This window comes from Antechinus flavipes, chromosome 1 (assembly GCF_016432865.1).
Source record: "Antechinus flavipes isolate AdamAnt ecotype Samford, QLD, Australia chromosome 1, AdamAnt_v2, whole genome shotgun sequence".
Lineage (NCBI taxonomy): Eukaryota > Metazoa > Chordata > Mammalia > Dasyuromorphia > Dasyuridae > Antechinus > Antechinus flavipes.
In genome coordinates, this window is record NC_067398.1 from 687098105 (window position 1) to 687120713 (window position 22609).

Here is a 22609-nt window from a genome sequence, read left to right on the forward strand (position 1 = left end):
CAAATTGTTTTCTCCTTCCCTATCTTATCCCCCCTCTTCCCAAAACAGCAAGCAATCTGATATGTGATACATGTACAATGATTTTAAGTATATTTCCATATTAGATACTTCTTCAACTTCTGCTAGTTAATTCTCAGCTCCTTGACCTTCACTTCCTCTTCAGTTTACTAATAACCCTTTTTGGGATTTCTAATCTTCTAGACTCTGCAATGAAGATTTTCTAAAAGCTTACTGAAGTAAGAGAGAAGTAGCCTGTGATGGAGGCAAAACTAAATGTTGGCAAGACTTTGTTGGAGATGATATCCTTGTGACACATCTGTTTCCAACATCAGACTTTGGCCTGGGAGGTAGCCAGGGTAGAATATAGGGAAAGCACAGGACTACAGGAGTCAGATGACTAGGAGGCAAATTCTATTTCCAGGGTTTTCTGATTGTAATGTTCTATGATTCCATTATTATTCTATGACCTGTGTCCTAGCTTACCCCACTCCTAAACATTTCAAGCCTGTCATTTTTTTTTATCTTTAAACATGGCAGGTAGACTTTAATATGTAGGAATTTGGTACCCACTTCTCCACTCTACCTGAGAGGATGGAGTATAGTGTAATGGGGATGGAGGTGGGGTTTCATCCTAGAAAAAGTAGAATTAAGATCAAGATGAAACTAAACACTGAAAATGCCCAGAGGAGACTTTCTAGACTAATAATTGTATACATACAGCATGAGATTCATCACAGACCTCAAAGAATATCTGTGAAGCCCAGAAAAAAGTATGAAGTAGCCCCTGGAAGTAGCATCCATGAGAAAGTCAATGGATCATAGCATCTTCAGTCCCAAGATAGAAGGGACTTCTGAAGCAATCATCTGATGCAGAGATTCTTAACCATTTCTGTATAATGCCTTTTTGACATTGAGATGAAGTTGATGGATTCTTTCTCAGACTAATGTTTAGTGCATAAAATAAATACATATAATAACAAATGAAACAAGATGGATTGAAATACAGTTATGAAATACTTTAAAAATTTATGAATGTTGGAGGGAATGTGGGATTACTGGGACACTGATACATTAATAGTAGAGTTGCAAAATGATTTAACCATTTTGAAGAGCAATTTGGAACTATGCCCAAAGGGCTACAAAACTGTGAATACCCTTTGATGCACCAGTGTTACTACTGGATCTGTATCCCAAAGAAATTATAAAAGAGAGAAAAGGACCCACAGATGCACAACTGTTTGTAGCAACTCTTTTTGTGGCAGCAGAAAATTGGAACATGAGTAGATATCTATTGATTGCAAAACAGTTGAAAAATTTATGATGTGTGAAAATAATGGAACATTATTGCTCTAATATGATGAACAAGTTGATTTTAGAAAGGCCTGGAATGATTTACATGAACTGATGCTGAACGAAACAAGCAGAATCTGGAAAACATTGTACGCTGCAATAGCAAGTTTGTTGTGATGATCAAGTATGGCAGATTTTGAATGAAAAATGCCATCTACATCCAGAAAGAGAACTATGGAGACAGAATGTAAATCAACACATGATATATTCATTTCCTCCCCTGTTTTTCTATTGTTTTTCCTCTCATGATTTTTCCCTTTTGTTCTGATTTTTGACCTGGAAGGTCAAATCACTCAGTCTAGGTCAGAAAAAAATTGTTAAGTTAGTGGAGTAGCACTTTGGCTATCCTATATAAGAAGCTCTTCAGAGGTGGAGGTGAGAAAGCAGTGAACTCCAGAGGGAGGGGAACACCTGTGCAAAGACATTAAGGAAGGAAATGGAATTCTGTACATCATATGTTTTGGGAAAATTCACTTGACGTGTTTGTTAGCTAATAGCTAACAGAACAGATTAACAAGCATTGAGTACATAAAGGGGAATAACATGAAGCAAATCTAGGAAGATAAGTGGACATCTTTAAATGCCAAGGAAAAAAATTTCCATTTTGTCCTCAAGGCAAAGAAATCCTTGAAGAATTGTGAGTAGAAGAGTAAAATGGCCACTCCTGCCTTTTAGATTATTTGATCATTTAAATGGAATATAGATTGTAGAAGGGAGCTACTTGAATCAAGAAGACTAGCTGGGAAGTTATTGCAGTAGTCTAGATAAGAGGTGACAATTTGTCATAGAGTAATAAAAGTAAGAGAATGTGATTATAGTGATTGATGATTGATGCAAAATATTTAAAGGGTTAGAACTGATAAGACTTGACAACTATTTGAATATGGGAGAAGGAAGAGAATAAAGAAAATGATGATACCTCCCTAGAATATGAAAATAAATGTTCCCATCCTTAAACTTCATGAATGGGTTTTTACTGTTATTTCCTAAGTTTATCCTAATGTAAATGCTAGCTCTCAGGAAGACAATCTAACTGAGGATTGTGAGATTTGGCTATGATTTCTTTATTATGACTCTAAATGTACTGTATGGTTGATTTTATGGTTAATCACACCCCCACACACACACACACACATATATATATATATATATGCATGTATGTATGTGTGTATATGTATATGTGAATGTGTGTGTATATCTATCCATATATATATATATGTATGTATTTCATAAAAAAGTGATTTTAACACAAACACACACAGACACCATGATGTCACTTATACAAACCCCCAATTAGCCCCTGATGATTCATCATGACTTTCCTTTTATCTTTCCTTCTAGTGCGGATGGTCAATCCAATGAAGTCATGCAGATCGATATAGAAATTGAAGAGCTGAGTGACCTACCAGCCACGCAGCTAGTCACATGGCAGGTTGAATACCCGGGAGAGACTACCTCGGACCTGGGGGTGTCTAAAATCTATGTGAGCCAGAAGGATTTGATTGGAGTCATCCCACTAGCTATGGTAAGGGTTGATCTGCAAAGAGGGAGCCAGATTCTCAGAAACATAGGGTTCTTGGAATTGATTTCTCTCTGTGTGTTATATGCCCAAGGTAGAATGTAAGCTCTTTGAGGGTGGGGATGATTTACTGTTTTGTAGGGGAAATATCCCAGCCTCCATGAACCAAGACCTTAAATATTATGACTCCTTTTTTAAAAAAATGACTATTCCATTGTGACTATGTCCATAGTTCCAAGCTTCCAATCCAAATTTAAGAATTGTTAGTGATTTATACAACCATATTTAAGTCATCAAAGGAAAGGAAGACATATAGACTGCTTGATTTTTTTTTTCTCTAAGGAGAACTGTGTGTGGAATCAGGAGTATATTTTCTGTTTCTAAAAGGAATTTTTCGGTGAGATCAATAAAATTGAAAGTAAAAAAACTATTGAATTGATTAATAAAACTAAGAGTTGGTTCTATGAAAAAACCAACAAAATAGACAAACCCTTAGTAAATCTGATTAAAAAAAGGAAAGAGGAAAATCAAATTGTTAGTCTTAAAAATGAAAAGGGAGAACTCGCCACTAACGAAGAGGAAATTAGAGCAATAATTAGGAGTTACTTTGCCCAACTTTATGCCAATAAATTCGGCAACTTAAATGAAATAGAAAAATACCTCCAAAAATATAGCTTGCCCAAACTAACAGAGGAAGAAGTCAATATCCTAAACAGTCCCATCTCAGAAAAAGAAATAGAACAAACTATCAATCAACTCCCTAAGAAAAAATCCCCAGGACCAGATGGATTTACATGTGAATTCTACCAAACATTTAAAGAACAATTAACTCCAATGTTATATAAACTATTTGAAAAAATAGGGATTGAAGGAGTCCTACCAAACTCCTTTTATGACACAGACATGGTACTGATACCTAAACCAGGTAGGCTGAAAACAGAGAAAGGAATTTTTCTCCCAGTCATTGGTTGGCCCAGCTTCTTAAACAGTAGGTCCTGATCCCATATGTGGTCTCATACCTGAATATGGAGATCACAAAATTATGATTTATTATCAGTAAATGTTTGATTTTATATAATTATGTACTCAGAGTCATGTAAAAATATCTCAGGGTTAAAGAGATAGTAAAATGGTCTTGTGATGAAGAGAGTTGTCTGCACCCAGAAAGGGGACAGTGGGGACTGAGTATGGATCACAACATAGCATTTTCACTCTTTTTGATGTTGTTTGCATGCATTTTGTTTTCTTTCTCATTTTTCCCTTTTTATCTGATTTTTCACATACAGCAGGATAATTATGGAAATATGGTGTAGAAAAATCCTACATTTAACATATAACTTGCCATTTAGAAGAGGGACAGGGAGAATGGAGGGGGGAAAATTGGAACACAAGGTTTTGCAAGGGTGAATGATGAAAATTATCCATGCATATATCTTGAAAATAAAAAGCTTTAATAATAATAAAAAAGAAGACACTTAAAATGTTTATCTAGGACAACTCTTTACAACAATAAGATGATTCATGGCAATTCCAATAGTTTTGTGATGGAAAGAGTTCTCTTCATTGAGAGAGAACTATGGAGATTGAATGTGGATCAAAGCATAGCATTTCCATCTTTTTTGGTTGTGGTGTTTTTTGTTTGCTTGTTGTATTTTTTCCTCTTGTGACTTTCCCCCTTTTGATCTGATTTTAATTGCACAGCATGGCAAATATGGAAATATATTTAGAAGAATTGCACATGCTTAACTTACAGTGGATTGCTTGCTGTCTGGGGGAGAGAGGAAAGGGGAAGGAAAGAAGAAAAACTTAGGACACAAGGTTTTGCAAAGATGAATGTTGAAAACTATCTTTGTATGTATTTGGAAAAAATAAAAGATATTATAAAAAAGAAGAGGAATAACAAGTGGAAACAATTTGAAAAGCCTTAAGTTAGACTACAAGATGAATAGTTGACATAGTTGGACCAGATTGCACTCTTTCCCCCAAGGGAAAGGGGGAGACAGGTAGATAGGGATGTCTAGAACAGGTATTCTTAACTCAAGAATCATAGATTTTACAAAAAAAAATTATATTTTAATAGGGTTGTTTTCCTTTGTAATGCTATGTATTTTATTTTATGGATTCTCTGGACAAAGACAAAGACAAAATAAGTCTAAGAATCTATCATCTAGAAATTAAATGAGATAATAATGTTTGTAAAGCATTTAGCAGCATGCTTGGCATATAGTAGGTACTTTATAAATGCCTTTCCCCTTCTCTAGAAGGAATGATGTGTCTATAAGTGTACCTGTATACATACAACAAAATAGTTCAAACAGTTCATGTGGTGATACATTATCTCATCTACTCACAATGAGTTCATTCAAAGATTCTTAGGATTAGCTTGTCCAAGACTAGAACATTTGTAAAAGGCTTTAACTCCCATAAGACCACATAGACCAACCATCCTCAGATCACAGTGATCATTCTGTAATACTGAGTAGGTTTTAATTTCTAGATTGTGGCTGCCTGTACAGCTTTTTTTCATGAGAATAACATTGATATCCAAGGTTGATGGTAAGATGGAAGCATGTGGTGATGGGTGATATATATATAGTGATGTCAAAAATAAAAGCGGGGCAGCTAGTTGGTGTAGTGGATAGAGCACTACCCTGAAGTCAGGAGGACCTGAGTTCAAATCTGGATTCAGACACAACACTTCCTGTCTGTGTGACCTATGGCCAGTCGCTTACCCTAATTGCCTTAGCAAAAAACAAAACAAAACAAAACAAAAAAAAAAACAAAAACAAACAAACAAAAAAAAATAGAAAGAAGAGCCACTAATTTATAGGTAAGGATCCCTGCAGGCTGTATATTGACAGTTACAAAATGCAATGTTATCTGTATTTTGCTTTATTTTATTTATTTTGGTAAATATTTCCTGATTACATTTTAATCTAATTTGGACAGCTCAGGTGTTTGACACCTCTGGAATAATTGATAGAGAGCTAAATCTCAAGTCAGAGAGTTATTGTTGTTTTCAGTCATTCAATGTGCCTGACTCTATGCCAGTGGGTATATGAGCAAACCAATATTGTCCATGGGATTTTCTTGGCAAAGATAGTGGAATCCTTTGCCATTTCCTTCTCCAGTGGATTAAGGCATAGAATAAGTGACTTACTCAAGATCACGCAATTAGATAGTGTCTGAAGCTGGACTTGAATTCAGGTTTTCCTGAATCTAAGACTAGTGCTTTATACATTGAATTGGAAAGAATAAGATTCAAATCCTGTCTACTAAGAAAAATCAGTTAACTTTTTTATCTCAGTTTTTTTAACTGTAAATTAAGGAACTTAACTCAATAATATCTAAGGTCCCTCAACACCAAGTCCATGCACCTTTGGCAATAGAATATAAAGTGTGAAATTAGAGACGATTCCTTTTTCTGACTTTGTATCCCATCACTAGCATAGGATCCGGCACATAGTAGGTTATTACTGAATAATTGAATATGAGTATGTTTGACAATAGTGGTTTCAACTGTCAACAAACTCTAGTAAATCGTCTATGTATTCCTTGAGATCTAAAATTGGACTAACAGAGAGCTAATCTCCACATTTTCCATTCACTCTTTCCAACATCTCTTCTTTCTTAAGTCTATATTACTTAGCATCTCTGGGCACATTATTTATTTAAGTAGTTTTCTAATTTCCTTCTTGTAGAGAACTCCCCTTAAGGAAACTCCTCCCCATAGAGATCAATAGTTGTTCTGCACTGTAGTAATGTTGGAAAACTTCCCAATGATACTGAGAGGCTGAAAGACTGACAGGTATCAGAAGCAGTATTATATGTATCCAATCCATTTCTGACTCCAAGGACAGCCCTCTTTTCAGTATACCACAGCTTCTATCTGTTGATTGAATATAATTGTTTGATTAGCATATTCAAAAATGCCCCATATTAGCAGACTCACAGATATCCCACATAGCACTCTGTCTCTCTCTCTCTCTCTCTTTATCTCTGTTTCTGTCTCTCTCTGACTCTGTCTCTGTCTCTCTTTGTCGCTCGCTCTCTCTTTCTGTCTGTCTCTTTCTCTGTCTCTGTATGTATTTCTGTCTCTGTCTCTGTCTCTGTCTCTCTCTCTCTCTCTCTGTCTCTCTCCATGCAAATAAAAGAAAACTGCAGAAAAACAAATAAGCCAAGTGAATTACCCCACAGAAGATGATAGGGCATGCTGGACTTTCACCTACATACAGTGTCTCCTGCCATTTCTTGTCACAAAATTACCTTATTGTCAGAAGTGAATCATGAGTTGACCTATCTGATGACTGGCTGCTATCTCCTCCCAGACCATTTATTAGAAAATATTGGCATGTGCTCTTATGAAGTGCTGAAAGAAAACCCAAAATCAATCTTCCAATAAAAAAGGACCATGGACAGTTGCCTAGTGACAGCAAGTTAGTTATTATGCCATTAATTACAGGAGCTAGGGGTGTGATTGTATGCTTTGGAACAGCAGCAAAGGGATGAGGAGGACTGGCTGTTGTTAACTAGCATGCTTTTAAAGCCACCACATTTCCCCTCTACCTGGGACTAGACTGATTCTCCTTTCGGGCTATTACTGTTTCCATTACGGGGGGAGACAAGGTCATTTATCTTGAATAGGTAATTATTTGAATTTGCTCTTCTTCAGCGCCTTTGTTCTGATGAGTTTTAATACTGTTTCCTGGCTGTCTCTCTCTCTTCTGGCTGGGGGTGGGGAAGGTAGGGGGTGCTGAGTCATATCCCCACTCTGTTCTTTGCCTCCAGCTGTTCCACAGTATCTCTGAGTGAGAAGGGACCTCAGAGGCTCTCTGTCCAACTGATACCTGCATAAAAATCCTTCTTACAATACCCCTCCACTCCAGCAAACAATTATCCAGTCATTGCTCAAAACCCCCTGGTGAGGGCAGATCCACTAACTCCTGAGGCAGCTCAATTCCACTTTTACATAGCTCTAATTACTAGGAAGATTTTTTTCTCTCCTGACTTTAAGTGGAAATCTGCTTCTGTGCAACTCCTACTAATTATTCCTAGTTCCACCCTAGGGAAACCAAGTAGAACAAGTCTAATTCCTATTCCACTGCAACTCAGTGAGCATATATTAAGTGCTTTCAGCATACCACACTCTGAAAGCATACATAGGTCTTCCAAAACTAAGTCACCTTTATCAAGTCATAGCTCTCTCTGCATTTACTGGCAGCATGGTATTATGGGAAAAAATGCTGAAATTGGAGGTAGGAGAAACACTGGTCTCAGATACTACCTCTGACAATTTTCTACTTTTATAACACTGGGTAAACCATGAAGGAAAAAGAAAACACTGGATTTGAAATCATAAAAGGCAGAACAAGCTTTTAAGTGCATTTGCTGTTTCATGGACAATTATGGAAGTGTTTGTTTTATTTCTGAAGTTCAGAAAAATAAATGCAAGTAAAAAGAAATAGGTTAATATATTAAAAAAAATAAATGGAGCCTACTATGTGCCAGACACTGTGCAAAGTATTTTAAAGTATTTCATTAGATTTTCACAACAATCCTGTGAGGTAAGTGCTGTTGTTACTTGATAATTGAGGAAACTGAGGCAAATAGAACATAAGTGATTTGCCCAGGTCACACAGCCAGGAGTGTCTGAGGTAGAATTTGAACTCTGATCTTTCTGACTTCAAACAGCTTAGGTGCCTAAGTAACATCAAGAAATTACATTTAAATCTCCCTTCTGCTACTTAATACCTAAGTGAGCTTGGGTAAATCTTTTAACCTCTGTTTCCTCATGTATGATATAAAATAAAGGATTAAATTAGATGACCCCCAAAGATCTCACTCAGCTATATATGTATGAAGAGATTATAAATCTCTTGAGGTCTTTATCTGTGAACTGTGGATAATGATATGTATAGAGCCCACTTCACAAAGCAACTCTAAGGTGCGAATGATACAATTTGTAGTAAGTGCCATATTAAAAAACTAAAACAACAGAAAAAAAAAAACCTTTTGAAGTCCTATATCAATAGTAGTTATTTTCAGATAAAAGTCTGTTTTTTAAAATTATTTTCTAATTGTTTAATGGGTATAAATCCTTTTCTTCAATAAATCCTTGATGAGATAATATCCCCATTTCTCTGTTCAGTTCTTGGTAACATACTTCAGGGGCAGCAAGGTGGCAAGTGGATAGAGAACTGGCCTTGGAATCAGGAAAACTCATCTTTATAAGTTCAAATCTGGCCTCAGAAAAATACTAGCAGTATGAGCCTGGGTACATCATTAGCCTTCTTTGCCTCGATTTTCCCATCCATAAGTTAGAGAAGGAAATGGCAAACCACTGTAGTGTTTTTTGCTCAAAAAAAACTAAAATGGGATCATGAAAAGTCAGATACAACTTAAATAACTTAACAATACGAACGAACGACAAACCGCATTTTGAGATATAGAATAATAAGTTAGAGAATGACCAGAAAAGAATATCCAAGTTTATTATGCAATCTTAGGATTGGATGAAGGAGAGAGAAGAAAAGACTCGAGGTAGAAAGGATATGATCATAGTCTTCAAGGCTTTTCAAAAAGAAGACAATGAGAATTGTCCCACTTAACCCAAAGGGAAAAACAAGAAACAACAGAAATAATTGTAAAGACAGAGATGATTTAGATTTTGATGCCAAGAAAAAACTAGACCTATGTCCATATAGAATGAGCTCCCTGGTAAGTTTAGAATTCTCTCTTGCTATAAGGATTCAAGAAAAAACAAGATGGCAACTTGTATAGGATATTATAGGAGATTTTCTTGTTCAAGGATAGGTGGACTTTGACTAGAAGGCCTTGAGATCCCCTTCAGCTCTGAAATCCTGGGATACTGAGGATAGAAAATACTGTCATATCCTCTCCTACACTGGCTAATATCTAACTCAGAACAAGACATGGTATAGATACACAATTAATGCATGTTCACATAGTTTGGAATAGAATGGGGCAATTCCAAAGGGGACATTTGAAAATGAACTGGCAATATCATTTGCATAATAATTGCCTGCATTCTAATTTCAAGATTTTCTTCTTGTCATAGGAACTTACTATATCCCTTGAGAAACATAGAATTACAGAGCTGAAAGGTGGTCTCTGATGTGATCTAGTCCTATCATCTATAATAATATTATTAATTATAACAATATAATTATTATACATTACATTTTATTATATCACATATAATACTAATTATGTGGTCATCAACATTACCATTATAATGTAATTACTAACATTTAATCTAATAACATTAATATTATTAATAGCTAGTGTTCATTCAGTCCTTTACATATATTATCTCATTTGCTCCTTGCAACATCCCTGCAAGGTAGGTTCTATAATTACTCCCATTTTATAGATGAGAAAATTGAGAGAGAAAGCAACTAATTTGATCAGGGATACATAACTGTAAGTATCCAAGGTAGGCTCCTGACTCATAGTCCAAGGCTCTACATCAAAATTCATCTCTTCTTGACCTATAAAACAGCCCAAATAAAAAGGACCATTCTCCTTGAAGATCTCTATGTAGCAGGAACCCATTACTTACCATTTCACTTTTATGGAGTTGTTTCTCCATAAAGATTCTGGTGGCACAGTAAATAAAATGCTAGCTCTAGAATTAGGAAGATTTAAATTCAAATTCAGCTTCAGATATTTCCTAGCTGTGTGACTCTTGGAGAGTCACTTAACTTTGAGTGGTCTCCATTTCTTCAATTATAAAGTAGGGATAATAATAGCACCTAGCAGAGAGGATTGTTGTGAGAAGCAAATGAAATGGCCTGTGATGGGAGCAGCTAGATGGTGAAGTGGATAGAGCACTGGTCCTGGAGCCAGGAGGACCCAAGTTCAAATCCAGTCTCAGACTCAAGTTAAAATCCAGCCTTGGACACTTAACACTTACTAGCTGTGCGACTCTGGGCAAGTTACTTAACCCCCATTGACTTCCAAAATCAAAACAAACAAACAAACAAAAAAGCAAAACTCTGTGAATGTCAGTTATTAGTTGTACTACCCCTGTGCTTTCATTGGTATAAGGAATTCTTTGAGGGATGACTCTACTGTCAGTCAGTCAGTCAATGAGCATATATATTAAGTATGTATTTTGCACCAGATTGTGCTAAGTACAAGGTTTGCAGAAAGAGGCAAAAAGCAGACCCTTCCTTCAAGGAACTCACTATTTAATGGATTAGACAATCAGCAAACGAAGATGAACAAACAAGCTATAGGTACAGAACAAATAGAAAATTACTAACAGAATGAAGGAGCTAGAATTAAGAAAGTTTGGTGAAGTCTCCCTATAGAAGATAGGATGTTAGTTGAGACTTAAAGGAAGCTTGGGAATTCTGTGGGCAGAGATGGGGAAGGAGAGCATTCCAAGGATGGAGGACAGCCAATGAAAATGCCAGGAACTGAGAGATGTATAGGTCATGGAGAGGATGGGAAAATGCTGGATGGATGTGTGTGTGTGTCTGTGTGTGTGTGTGCACGCGCGCGCGTAGGGAGGTGTGGTTAGTGGGGTGTTTGTATGTGATATGGTTGGAACAATTCTTAGGAAAATGACTGCAGTGGCTGATTGGAGGGTGAACTGGAGTGTAGAGAGGGAGACTGGCAGACCTATCAAGAGGTTATTGCAATAGTTTGAGCACATAGTAATGAAGGCCTGCACCAGCCTGGTTGTAGCATCCGAGGAGAAACGGAAGGTAAATTTGACTAAAGTTGCAAAGGTAAAATCAACAAGCCTTGGTAAAAGGTTGGATATGGTGACTGAAAAATGGTGAAGAATCAAACATGACACTCAGGTAGGGAGAGTGGACAACTGGCAGTATGGTAGTACCTTAGATAGTAAAAAGTAATTTAGGATGGGAACAAAGTTTTAGGAAGAAAGATAAGGAGTTTAGCTTTAGAAATGTTGCAAGTCAGTTCAAGAAATCTGAAAGGGACTCAGAGATTGGAGTTTAGCAGAGATGTCAGAGAAGGAAAGGAAGATATCAGCATAGAAGTGATAATTAAGTCTATGATAGCTAGGGAGACCACCAAGTGAAGTAGTATAGAGGGAGAAGAAAAGAATGCCCAAAATAAAACCATCTACGATACTTATCATTAAAGGATGTGATCTGGAAAAGTTTCCCAGCAAAGGAGACTGAAGAATGAGTTGATATCAATGTGGGATTGATACCAATACCATTTTTTAGTCTGAGAGAGTTATCTGGGGCCCTTAGAGGTTAAGTGACTCTCTTAAGGTCACACTTCTTAGTATGTGTCAGAGGTAGGGCTCCAACTTTCTGATTCTAAGGTCAGTTGTCTATCTGTTACATAAAATTATCTATTTAGATATAAACAGCTTTTCTTCTCATATCTACATACAAAACATCCCAATTTTAATAAAAAAGGAGAGGTGGAAAGAAGAAGAGATGGATGGGGAGTAATGAAGAAGAAATGGAGAAGGAATAGGAGAAAAAGAAAGGAGGAAAAAAGGAAGAAGGGGAGTTGGACTCACTCTGACAGAATAGATAAAAAGCTGGTCTCAGAATCAGGAAAACTTCGATCTAAGCGCTACCTTGGACATGTCCTGACATATTTATCTTTATTCAAGTCAATACATTTATCTTTGTTCATGTCACTTAACATTCCTCATTACACTGTGAGATCAGGGATTGTTTTTCATTTTTTGTATCCCTAGAGTTTAGCACAATGCCTGATAGATAGGTCTTAATAAATGCATGTTGATATGATATATGGGCTTGACAATCTCTTAGTATTACAGACTTCTCTAAGGCTATAAGTTGCAAGAGAAGATACTAATCTGTATTGATGGAATTGCCTTGTTAGGGAGTTCCCTATACTAGTGAAATTATGGATACATTTATTATCACAGCAACATTAATATTAATATGTAGAGCACATTCATTAAAAAGTACCTTACATATGTTCTTTCATTTGAAACACAGCAGCATATGGTTAGTTGTTAGCCTTCATTGTCAAGGAGGACCAAAATGACATGACTATGTTAGAGTCGAATTATGGAGTGTCCAACGGTGGCTGAACAGACCAATATGGGCTCAGAATGCTCTGACAGGGGCCAGACACAAACAGTCTCTATGAACATTTGGGGTGGACTCTCTAACTTTGAGAATCTTGTATATCTTCTGAGCTAATTCAATTCTGCTTTGCTCATAGAGCACAGGACCTTCTGTGATGAGAGCACGCCATGATGGGCAGTCCTTTGCCAGTGTCTCCCATGTCACATCATCAATTCTAAAGTTCTTAAGAGAGACCTTGAGAGTGTCCTTATATCACTTTTTGTTACTACCTTGTGGTCGTTTGCCTTGTGTGACCTTTAAATACACAAACTTATTTGCCCTTGTTTAAAGAAAAGTGGTTAAGATGCTTTTATCACTCATGGCCACAAGTAGGGGTTAGAATCAGTTAAGACTCTTGGTCCCAAATTACCTGATAAAAGGTATAATTTTCTCTGAGGAAAAACCTCTAGAGTAAGATGTAGTTGTACTCTTATGCTCCAAACTAATTTTTATGACAAGTGGTATTTCTTTTCATCTTTAATATGAGAAAAAAATTTTTTTTCTTCCTCTAAGCTAAGATGCAATGAAATTCACTGGTCTTTTTCCCTAGCCAATGACAAGTTGTACATTTCCCTGATTCCTATGTCCAGGTAATCTTAATCTATTAATAGAAGTTTCCTCTATAAAACCCTGTGGGTTCTGAGCAAAAAAAAAAAAAAACAAAAAACAAAAAAACCACCCCAGAAGAAAAGGTCTTTAAATACTGATCAAGACTCATCTAATGAGTTCATTTATCCAGGGCCATAGATCATTGTCTAGATTTTCCTTTCTCCATTTAGGGAAAGAATCACTAATGATTTGTATTCTTCTATATGGAGTTGCTGGTTCTTTCCACATTTTACTGGAACAAAGAATCCTGGAGTTCGAGACTAAAGGTAACATAATATAGATTTTGAACTCAAATGCTACTTCCATGATTATGTTAGACCACTATGGACAAGTCATTTCAATTTGTGAAGAATCTGTTTTAATTCCCCCTTTATAAGATTTTCTAATTTATACTACTAACAGCAATGACTGAGTTTTATAACACACAAATTTAAATTTAATATAAGGGGGAAACAACCATTCTCATAATTAGGATTTTCCAAAATTGGATTGGACTGTTACAAGAGGCAGTGACTTTCCTCTCATTGGACAACGTCAAACAGGAATTAGTTAGCCACTACTTGAATATATTACAGTGAAGATGTGATGTCCACTCAAGGTGGATTAGGCTAGATACCTCTCAGATCCATTCAACTTTGAGGTTCTGTGAATATTTATACCACCTACTTACAGTGGGAGTTGAAAGAAAAGTGTTTTGTATATCATCATTCACTTTGAAAATGTGATAAATCCATATGGTTGTTCTTAAACTCTGCTAATGTTTAAGAAGGACCTTGACTTAGGTTCTACTCTATGCAGGCCAATTGCCTTTCCTATTAGTAATAGTCTCAGTCTATCATCAAGCTGGCCAGGCCCATTCAGTGGGACATATGCTAGAAGGAAGTAGCCCTGATAGATTCATAGAATGTCAAAGTTAGAAGAGATCATCTAGTTCAGAAGTACTTATTCTGGATTCAGGAACATAGAGAGATTATATAATACATAGATGCATAGAAACAGAAGTAAAGATGGATAGATAGATATGGATGGATAACTAAGTAGACAGGTAGGTAGACAGATTGATAGACATCTAAATGATACATAGATAAATATTGGTAGATGGATGGATAAGTTTATTTCAATATAATGGTTATTTTATTTTATGCATTTAAAACATTTTTCAGAAAAAAATTGTCTATATGCTTTACAAAACTACTAAAATGTTACAAAACAATTAAAAAAAGGTAAAGAATCCATGATGTTCCAACCTCTTCATTTTAGAGATAAGAAAACAGACCCAGAGAGTGAAAAAGATGTGGTCCAAATCACATCGATACTTCGTGAATTTCCAGTTGTGAGCACTGAGACTTTTAAATTAAAGTAAAAATACTACATGAAGTTAGTTGTTCAAAGTTTATGAAACCAATTCTAACCCACACTCCCTGGACGGAAAGGAAAAGAAGTAGGGAGGGTACAATTGGAAGAGGTCTGGACTTAGTCAAAGAAATGGTGTTCAGGTCCCTAGTTTGTCACTGTGGGATCTTGGGAAAGCTGCATTCCCTCTTCTTTCTCATCCATGAAGCAGGGGTAGGAAGAGCAAGTAAGCAAAATGATTTGAGATTCCTTCCAGCTTTAAAGCTGTGATACCATGATTTTACAGTAGGAAAAAGGCACTAATCAAAGCTTCAATCCATCATAGATGCCCTCCAATCTCAGGATACCATTTTGTTTGTGCCAAAGTTCAATTTCTATGTTTCCCAATGCTTCAATGGTCAATTCACTGAACATTCATGAAGTATCTAATAATATTTACTTACATTTATATAGTACTTTACTTTATATACTTTATGTAGTACTTTGCAAAGCACCTTACATTTGCCTCATGTAGTTGTCACAATAACAACAATAACAGCAACTAGATGCCCCAGTGCTGGATTGTAGACTGCTGAACTTGGAGTCAAAAAGATGCAAATTCAAAACTAGCCTTAGACTCTCATTAGCTATGTGATCCTGAACAAGTCATTTAGCCTGTGTTTTCTTCAGTTTTCTCATCTGTAAAATTAGAAAAAGAATAGCACCTACTACCCAGGGGTATAATGAGGACTGAATGTTTTGCAAACCTTCAAATGCGATATAGAACCTACTTGTTATTGTCATTGTTGTTATTTTGTGAGGTAGTTAATCTTGTTGTTCCTATTTTACTGATGAAAAAACAGTCTAAGAAATATTATATGACCTATACAGGCTCACATTGTAATTATTTAAGACAGGATTTTTGCCCAAATGTACCTTATTCTAGGTTAGTACCACTAAGCTGTGTCTAATAAAAGTCTAAAGCAAGTTTAAAACTCAGATCTTTTTTGATACCAAGTCCACACAATGTCTCTATCAACCATGTACATCTTCCTCTGAGCAAAGGCCCTTCCTAAAGGCCGATGATATAAAGATAGATTTGTTATGGCTTTTGCTCTCATTTCTGACAAAAGAATGGTAGAGCAGGGGAAATGAGAAGGCATATACATAGATCACTGATACCAAGGACAGTGAGAACCTTATTAAAAGGAGAAGACTATACAAAGCAATCTGAGAAATAGAAGGAAGGAAAAATGACTTTCAGCTGTGGAGGACATGGCAGGTTCCACAGAGAAACTGTCAGCTGAGCTGGGCCTTGAAGAAAATAGCAGACTTCTTTTAAAATATAATTACCAAGTGATACCTTAGAAGAAGCTAGGTGATGTATTGGTTAAAAGCACTGAACCTGTAATCAGGAAGGCCTGAGTTGAATCTAGCCTTACCAACACTTAATGAACTGTGTGAACCTGGACAAGTCATTTAATCTCTCACAGAACCAGTTTCTTTATCTGTATAATGGGGCATAATAATAGTACCCAGGGTTATTGTGCGATTCAAATGAGATGATATTTATAAAGTACTTTGCAAATTTAAAGCACTATGTAAATGATGATTATTATTCTTAATTACTACAAAGAGTTTTGATTGATTAAGTGGATCTACCTTCTACTTGGCAGATTGCAGCTTCTCTGTGACATAGATGGTCTTTAAGAAGTTCTGGAGCCAATCGAGTCATTACTTTGTGTTGGCTTGAGGATGAGGGTATACTGGTGAAGGGTGGCTAATCTTTGGACTAAAGATATACAATCATGCATAAGGGATAAACAGGAATCCTTCCTAGCTTGGTGGGACCTATCAACCTTGGGATCACTAGAATAACCTTTGGATCCTCCCTGTGTTCAGTGAGTCTATTCAATTAAATTCAATTCAAAAATTGTCTAAGCACCTACTATTCTAGGTGTTGGAAAAGTAAAGAGAATAATGAAAGAGTCCCTTAAGAAGCTTCTTTTCTATTGGAAGATGACATAGATAAAGCACTGGATTTGGCATCAGGAAGAGCTAGTCCAGTTTCTGGCTTTATTATTCTGGCAAGTCATTTTACATCTTTATACCTCAATTTGTTCATTTGTTAAGCAAAGGGGTTGGTCTCGATGTATCCTAAAATTTTGTCCAGCTTCAAACCTAAGATTTATGACCTGTTAACAATAGAACTGGGCTTCCAGAGGGCACCACAGAAATGTAGGGGAAATGAAGGTCTAATCTAAGAAAATATGGTGCAAAAAATGGTGATCAGTGAATGGAGCTTCATTCTAAATAATCTATGACTCAGAAATATAGAATTGTTGAGAGAATCCATGATACAATATATCGACCTATCCTTCATCCAATGTGCTGAGAGTCTTTGAATTTTTTTTTTTTTTTGATATTACAAGGATACCAGAGCAGCAACAGGCAATATTATATCAGTTATCTTGCTTTTCCAACATGTGACTGACCTACTTTTTCTCCCTTATGATACAGCTCTCTGCGGACATTTTTTATGCCACATTTCCCCATTTATATCATCTTACTCTTGTTCATGACCATTTTGTGCTTCTCTTTTGTCCTTTGGGTGACCTTCAAATTCACTTCTTCTTTAAAGAATGGAGTCTTTCATTGCTCACTTGAAAATCACTGGAAAGAATTTTGTGTTTAAAAAAAGTTGGTCTTTTTCTTTTTAAGTGAGAAGCTGGGATTCGTCGAATACACAGTGTAATTTTCCAAAAGCACTTCTGTCTACTCTCCTTATCAACTCTGAGTCCAATCCTTAGTCCATTTATAGCTTCTATCTAAGATGTACTGGTACATAGTATAGTGTCTGCTACATATGTTTATTGACTGACCCTGAACTAAATTGACTGTCTTAAGGTACATGTGCACACAGGCACAAATCCACAGATTTCAACCTAAGGGGAAACTTAAAAGTTTATTAGTTCAATTCCTTTGTTTTGTAAATGAGGCAGTTGAGGACTAGAGAGGTTTAAATACTCCCTTAAGATCACACAGAAAAGCAATAGGGAAGTTAGAATTTGAACTCATATCTTATTGATTCTACATTGAGTGCCATTTCCAGTGTACTATACCTTCTCTTAAAATGTAAAAAAAAAAAAAAAAAAAAAAAAACCCAGGAAATTTTACCATTTGATGATTTCTATTTATCTAAAAGGAATGTAGGTCCCAGAAATCAATTGCCTTTTCTTTTACAAAAAAGAGATTTTTAAAAATTGCTATTTGTGTTTTCAAATGGCTAATACTTTCCCGTTTCCTCCCTCCTCCTTCTTGAGTCATCCCTTTAAAAATTTTAATAATAGCTTTTTATTTTCAAAATACATGCAAAGATAGTTTTTAACATTCACCCTTGCAAACTCTTGTATTCCAAAATTTTCTCCCTTCCTTCCTCCCACCCCTCCCCTAGATAGCAAGTAATCCATTATAGATTAAACATGTACAATTCTTTTAAACATATTTCCACATTTATCATTGCACAAGAAAAATCAGATCAAAAAGGGAAAAAATGAGAAAGAAAAAAAGGCAAGTAACCAATAACAAAAAAAGTGAAAATACTATGTTGTGATTCACATTCATAGTAATCTTTCTAGGTGTAGATGGCTCTCTCCATCACAAGCCTATTGAGCCATCCTTTTTTAACAGAGATTTTAAAAGAGATGAAAAATAAGCAGAAGAGAAAAAAAAAACAAGAAAACCAAGCAACATATTGAAAAAAATCTGACTCTGTATGGTATATCCAACACTGATGAACCTTCTACATCTTCAAAGCATTTTTGGGGGGAGGGTTAGCTTCTTAAAACTTTTCTTTGAGGTCAAGATTATGTGTGTGTATGTGTATTTTCAGAATATTAATCTTTGTTTTATGATGTTTCTTTCCATTTACTTGATGTAGTCACAGTGCATATGGTTTTCCTAGTTTTCTTTATTTCAATTTGCATCAGTTCATGTAAGTTTTCTATGCCCCTCTGTATTCATCATGTTCATTATTCCTTAATATACATTAAAATTTCGTGATATGTACTTCCCACAATTAGTGTAGTCATTCTCTAATTGATAAATACTTTTTCTGTTAGAAAAAAGTGCTGCCATAAATATGTTGGTTTATATGGATGCTTTATAATGATTTCCTTTGGGTAGCAATGGAATTTCTGAGTCAAAAGAAATGGACACTTTAGGCATTTTTTTCCCTAATTCCAATTTACTTTTCACAATGATTGTACTAATCCACAATTCCACCAACAATGCATTAGTGTATTTGTCTTTCCCCACTTTCCTCTACATTATTATCATCTTTTGTTATCTTTACACATTTGCTAAGAATGATAGGAAACATTAATGTTGATTAATTTGCATTTTGACAGCTAGTTGATGAATAGGATATTGCACTATGAGTCAGAAAATTTTAAGTTAAAATTCTCCTTGTACAATTACTAGTTTTGTGATCTTGGATACAGTACTTACTTTCTAATCTCAATTTCCTATCTGCAAAATGAAGGAAATAATTGGGGCAGCTAGGTGGCACAGTGGATAGAGCACCAGCCCTGAAGTCCAGAGGACCTGAGTTCAAATCTGATCTCAGACACTGTCTAGCTGTGTGACCCTGGGCAAGTCACTTAACCCCAATTGCCTAAAAAAAAAAAAATGAAGGAAATGATAGCACCCAGTTTACATAGTTGTTGAGGCTCAAATGAAATAACATATCACAGCTACTTTGGAAATTTTAAAGTGCTACATAAATGTTAACTATTATTATAATTTGCAACTGTCTTTTGAGAATTGTTTTCCCCCATCTCCTTTGACCATTTATATATTGAGCAATGGCTTCTGACATTATACATTTTTCTTAATTGGATGGTAAACCCTTATCAGAACTTTTTATACAAAGATGTTTCCCCATCCCTATCCTATGCTTTCCTTTATATCTTGGATGCATTATTTTTATGTGAAAGCTTTGAAATTATATTGAATCAAAATAGTCTATTTTATCTTTTGGAATTAATGGCATCTCTTTTTTAGTTAAGAATTCATGTATGACTGAGTAGTCTATGATTTACTTCTCTTTTATTATTTTTTTTATTATGACCCTTAATATATTCAGGCCATGTATCAATTCAATTCAACACATATTTATTAAATGCCTACTATCGGTCAATTACTGAGCTAGTTGCATGGGATACAAATAAGTAAAAGAAAGTATTTTTACCTTCAAGTAGCTTATAATATAATAGAGAAGACAGTACACAAAAGAAAGATGAGATGTGGAGGAGACCAGGGATGCTAGAACCAGGGCATGATGATCTATGGAGTCTAAACTAGCATAGAAGCTGACAGAAAATGGAGTTATCTGGAAAATTCTGAATTGAGCACTCTATAAAGGAGGAGATTATTAGTCCTCCTTCCATACCTCTAATCAAAGGGGATAAATATTTGAGGAAATTGAAAGTTTTTGAAGGAAAAAAAAAAAACCTGAGTCTGCCTAATGGTGATCAGCTTATATTTGGTAAGCAATGGTGTTCCCTTGGAGTTAGAGCCAAGAAGAGGTGCCAGTGGAGATTTATCGGATTTATTGCAGAATAGAATATAATATGTTGATTTGAGCCTAATTTCTTCCAGGTAGCTTTCCAGTTTTCCCTGCAGCTCTTCTCAAATAGAGAATTCTTTCCTAGGTAATTTGTATTTTTTAGTTTTTGGAAAGCTGGACTATTGAATTAGTGATTCTCCCTTCTCCAGTGCATTCCATTGATCTGGTTTATTATTTTTAGCCGTATCAAATGGTTTTGATGTCTACTGTTTTATAATATGGTTTGCAAATATTCCCCTTCACTCCACAATGGTCTTATTCCTCCTTATTCCAAGAGCTCTTTTCCCCAATCTATTTTTTTAAAAAAGGCTCTGCCACTACTCATGATGAGCAAACATGGGTTGAAGGAGCTCAGTGTGAAACAAGAACATTCTATACACATGAAAACAGGCCCATTAGCATTTCTGCTATCCTCATCCCACCATCAGACAGATTGAACTAACATCTGTCAGCAGCATTGATACAGCCTTTAGCTGGCTACATATGCTAATCAGCTAATTCACTTGATGGTGTATAGACACAATTTTAGGGTTGTTAATTCAAATTTGGTAAAGAATTCCTCCTTTAGGGCATATAAATTCAATTTACAAAACATTTATTAAGTACCTATTCTGTGCCAGGCACTGTGCCTTGGTACCTAGACTGTGTAAAAGCATGCTAGTCCTGAAATCAAGAAAGCCTGTCTCAGATACTTACTGCCTCTATAACTTTGGACATATCTTTTAACTTCTCCCAGCCTCAGTTTCCTTATCAGAAAAATAAGGATAATAATAGTGCCTACTTTCCAAGGTGACTGTGATGATCAGTGGAATACCATACAAAACCTTTTGCTAACCCTAAAGTATTATATAAATGCTAGCTATTATCAGGAACTAAGGATTCAAAGACCAAAATAGGACAGTCCCTGCCCTCACTGGATCAGAGAACGTGGAGGAGAATAAGGTGTGAAAAGATTGGAAAGGAAAGAGGTTATGAATTCCAAATGGAGAATTTTGTATTTTATTCAACACTAAGACTGAAAGATAGGTCTTCTCACTTGAAATACAGTGGATTTTGGAAAGGGAGCATAGCAAAGTGCAAAAATATCTGAAATTTTCTGTTCATGCAATCCTAAAAAAATTAAGCACATAATTCCAATATGTATATTTTTACTTATTTATAAATGATACATGCCTGTGCAACTGGACTAAAAATTTTATATATTATAAAACACACAATTTTTTTTAATCCCTGATAAACAAAAAAAGAAATATAAAAGGACTGTGATAAAAATGAAATACTATTTAATTCTAAAGTCAAAAGAAAGCTACTGGAGTTTATAGAGTAGGGAAATAACATGGTCATACTGTACTTTAGGAAAATCTCTACATCGGACTTAAGAAAGAGATTGTAGCAGGTGCGGAGGGTCAGTTTAAAAGACTATTATCATATTCTGGTGATGTCCTAAGTTATGAGAATGTGAATGAAGGTGTTGGATGAAGGGACAGAGAAAAGGCAAGATCTGCTTTTGTGATAAAAACATAAAGATCAGGCAATTATTTGAATATATGAAATGAAAATGAAGAGTCAAGGATATCTTTTGGATAGCTGGAAGGTGATAGTGCTTTCAGTGATCATAAGGAAGCTGGAAAGAAAAATAGATTTTAGGGGAAAGATAACTTAATATTCCTGTGGTCATTCTGTATGATTCACTCTGTTTCACCCAAAGCAAAAAGCAGGAAAGAGTTATACTGATCTCTCCAGAATGAAGACAAGTTCCTTGATTCTAATATGGAGTTAAGGAATTCCTTTCAAAGCCTAGAGGTAATCTAAAAGACTGTGGGTGAGTACAGTGGGGGCAAATGAGTGTGAAGGTGAATAGATTTGTTATTGTGGATACCAAGTTCAAAGTTAGCCTATTACCATCTTTAGGGATTCAGTGGGAAAGGAGAATTATTGAAAACTCATAGTTAACACAGGCAATAGGAGAAAAAAGGGCAATATTGAAATCCCCCCTGATTCAATGCTTTCAGATGCCCCATTCCCACTTCAAGACTACTAGCATAATGTGAGCTA

General features: G+C 35.7%; 1 protein-coding gene across 1 annotated transcript in view; it reads left to right on the forward strand.

Annotated features, from left to right (window-relative positions):
- The window catches only part of TMEM132D (transmembrane protein 132D), a 932744-nt gene that overhangs the window by 631764 nt on the left and 278371 nt on the right, over positions 1–22609 (forward strand). Inside the window, exon 4 of the mRNA XM_051972611.1 lies at positions 2692–2875. Coding sequence (XP_051828571.1) covers positions 2692–2875 — 184 coding nt within the window. The remainder of the gene's footprint in view (positions 1–2691; positions 2876–22609) is intronic.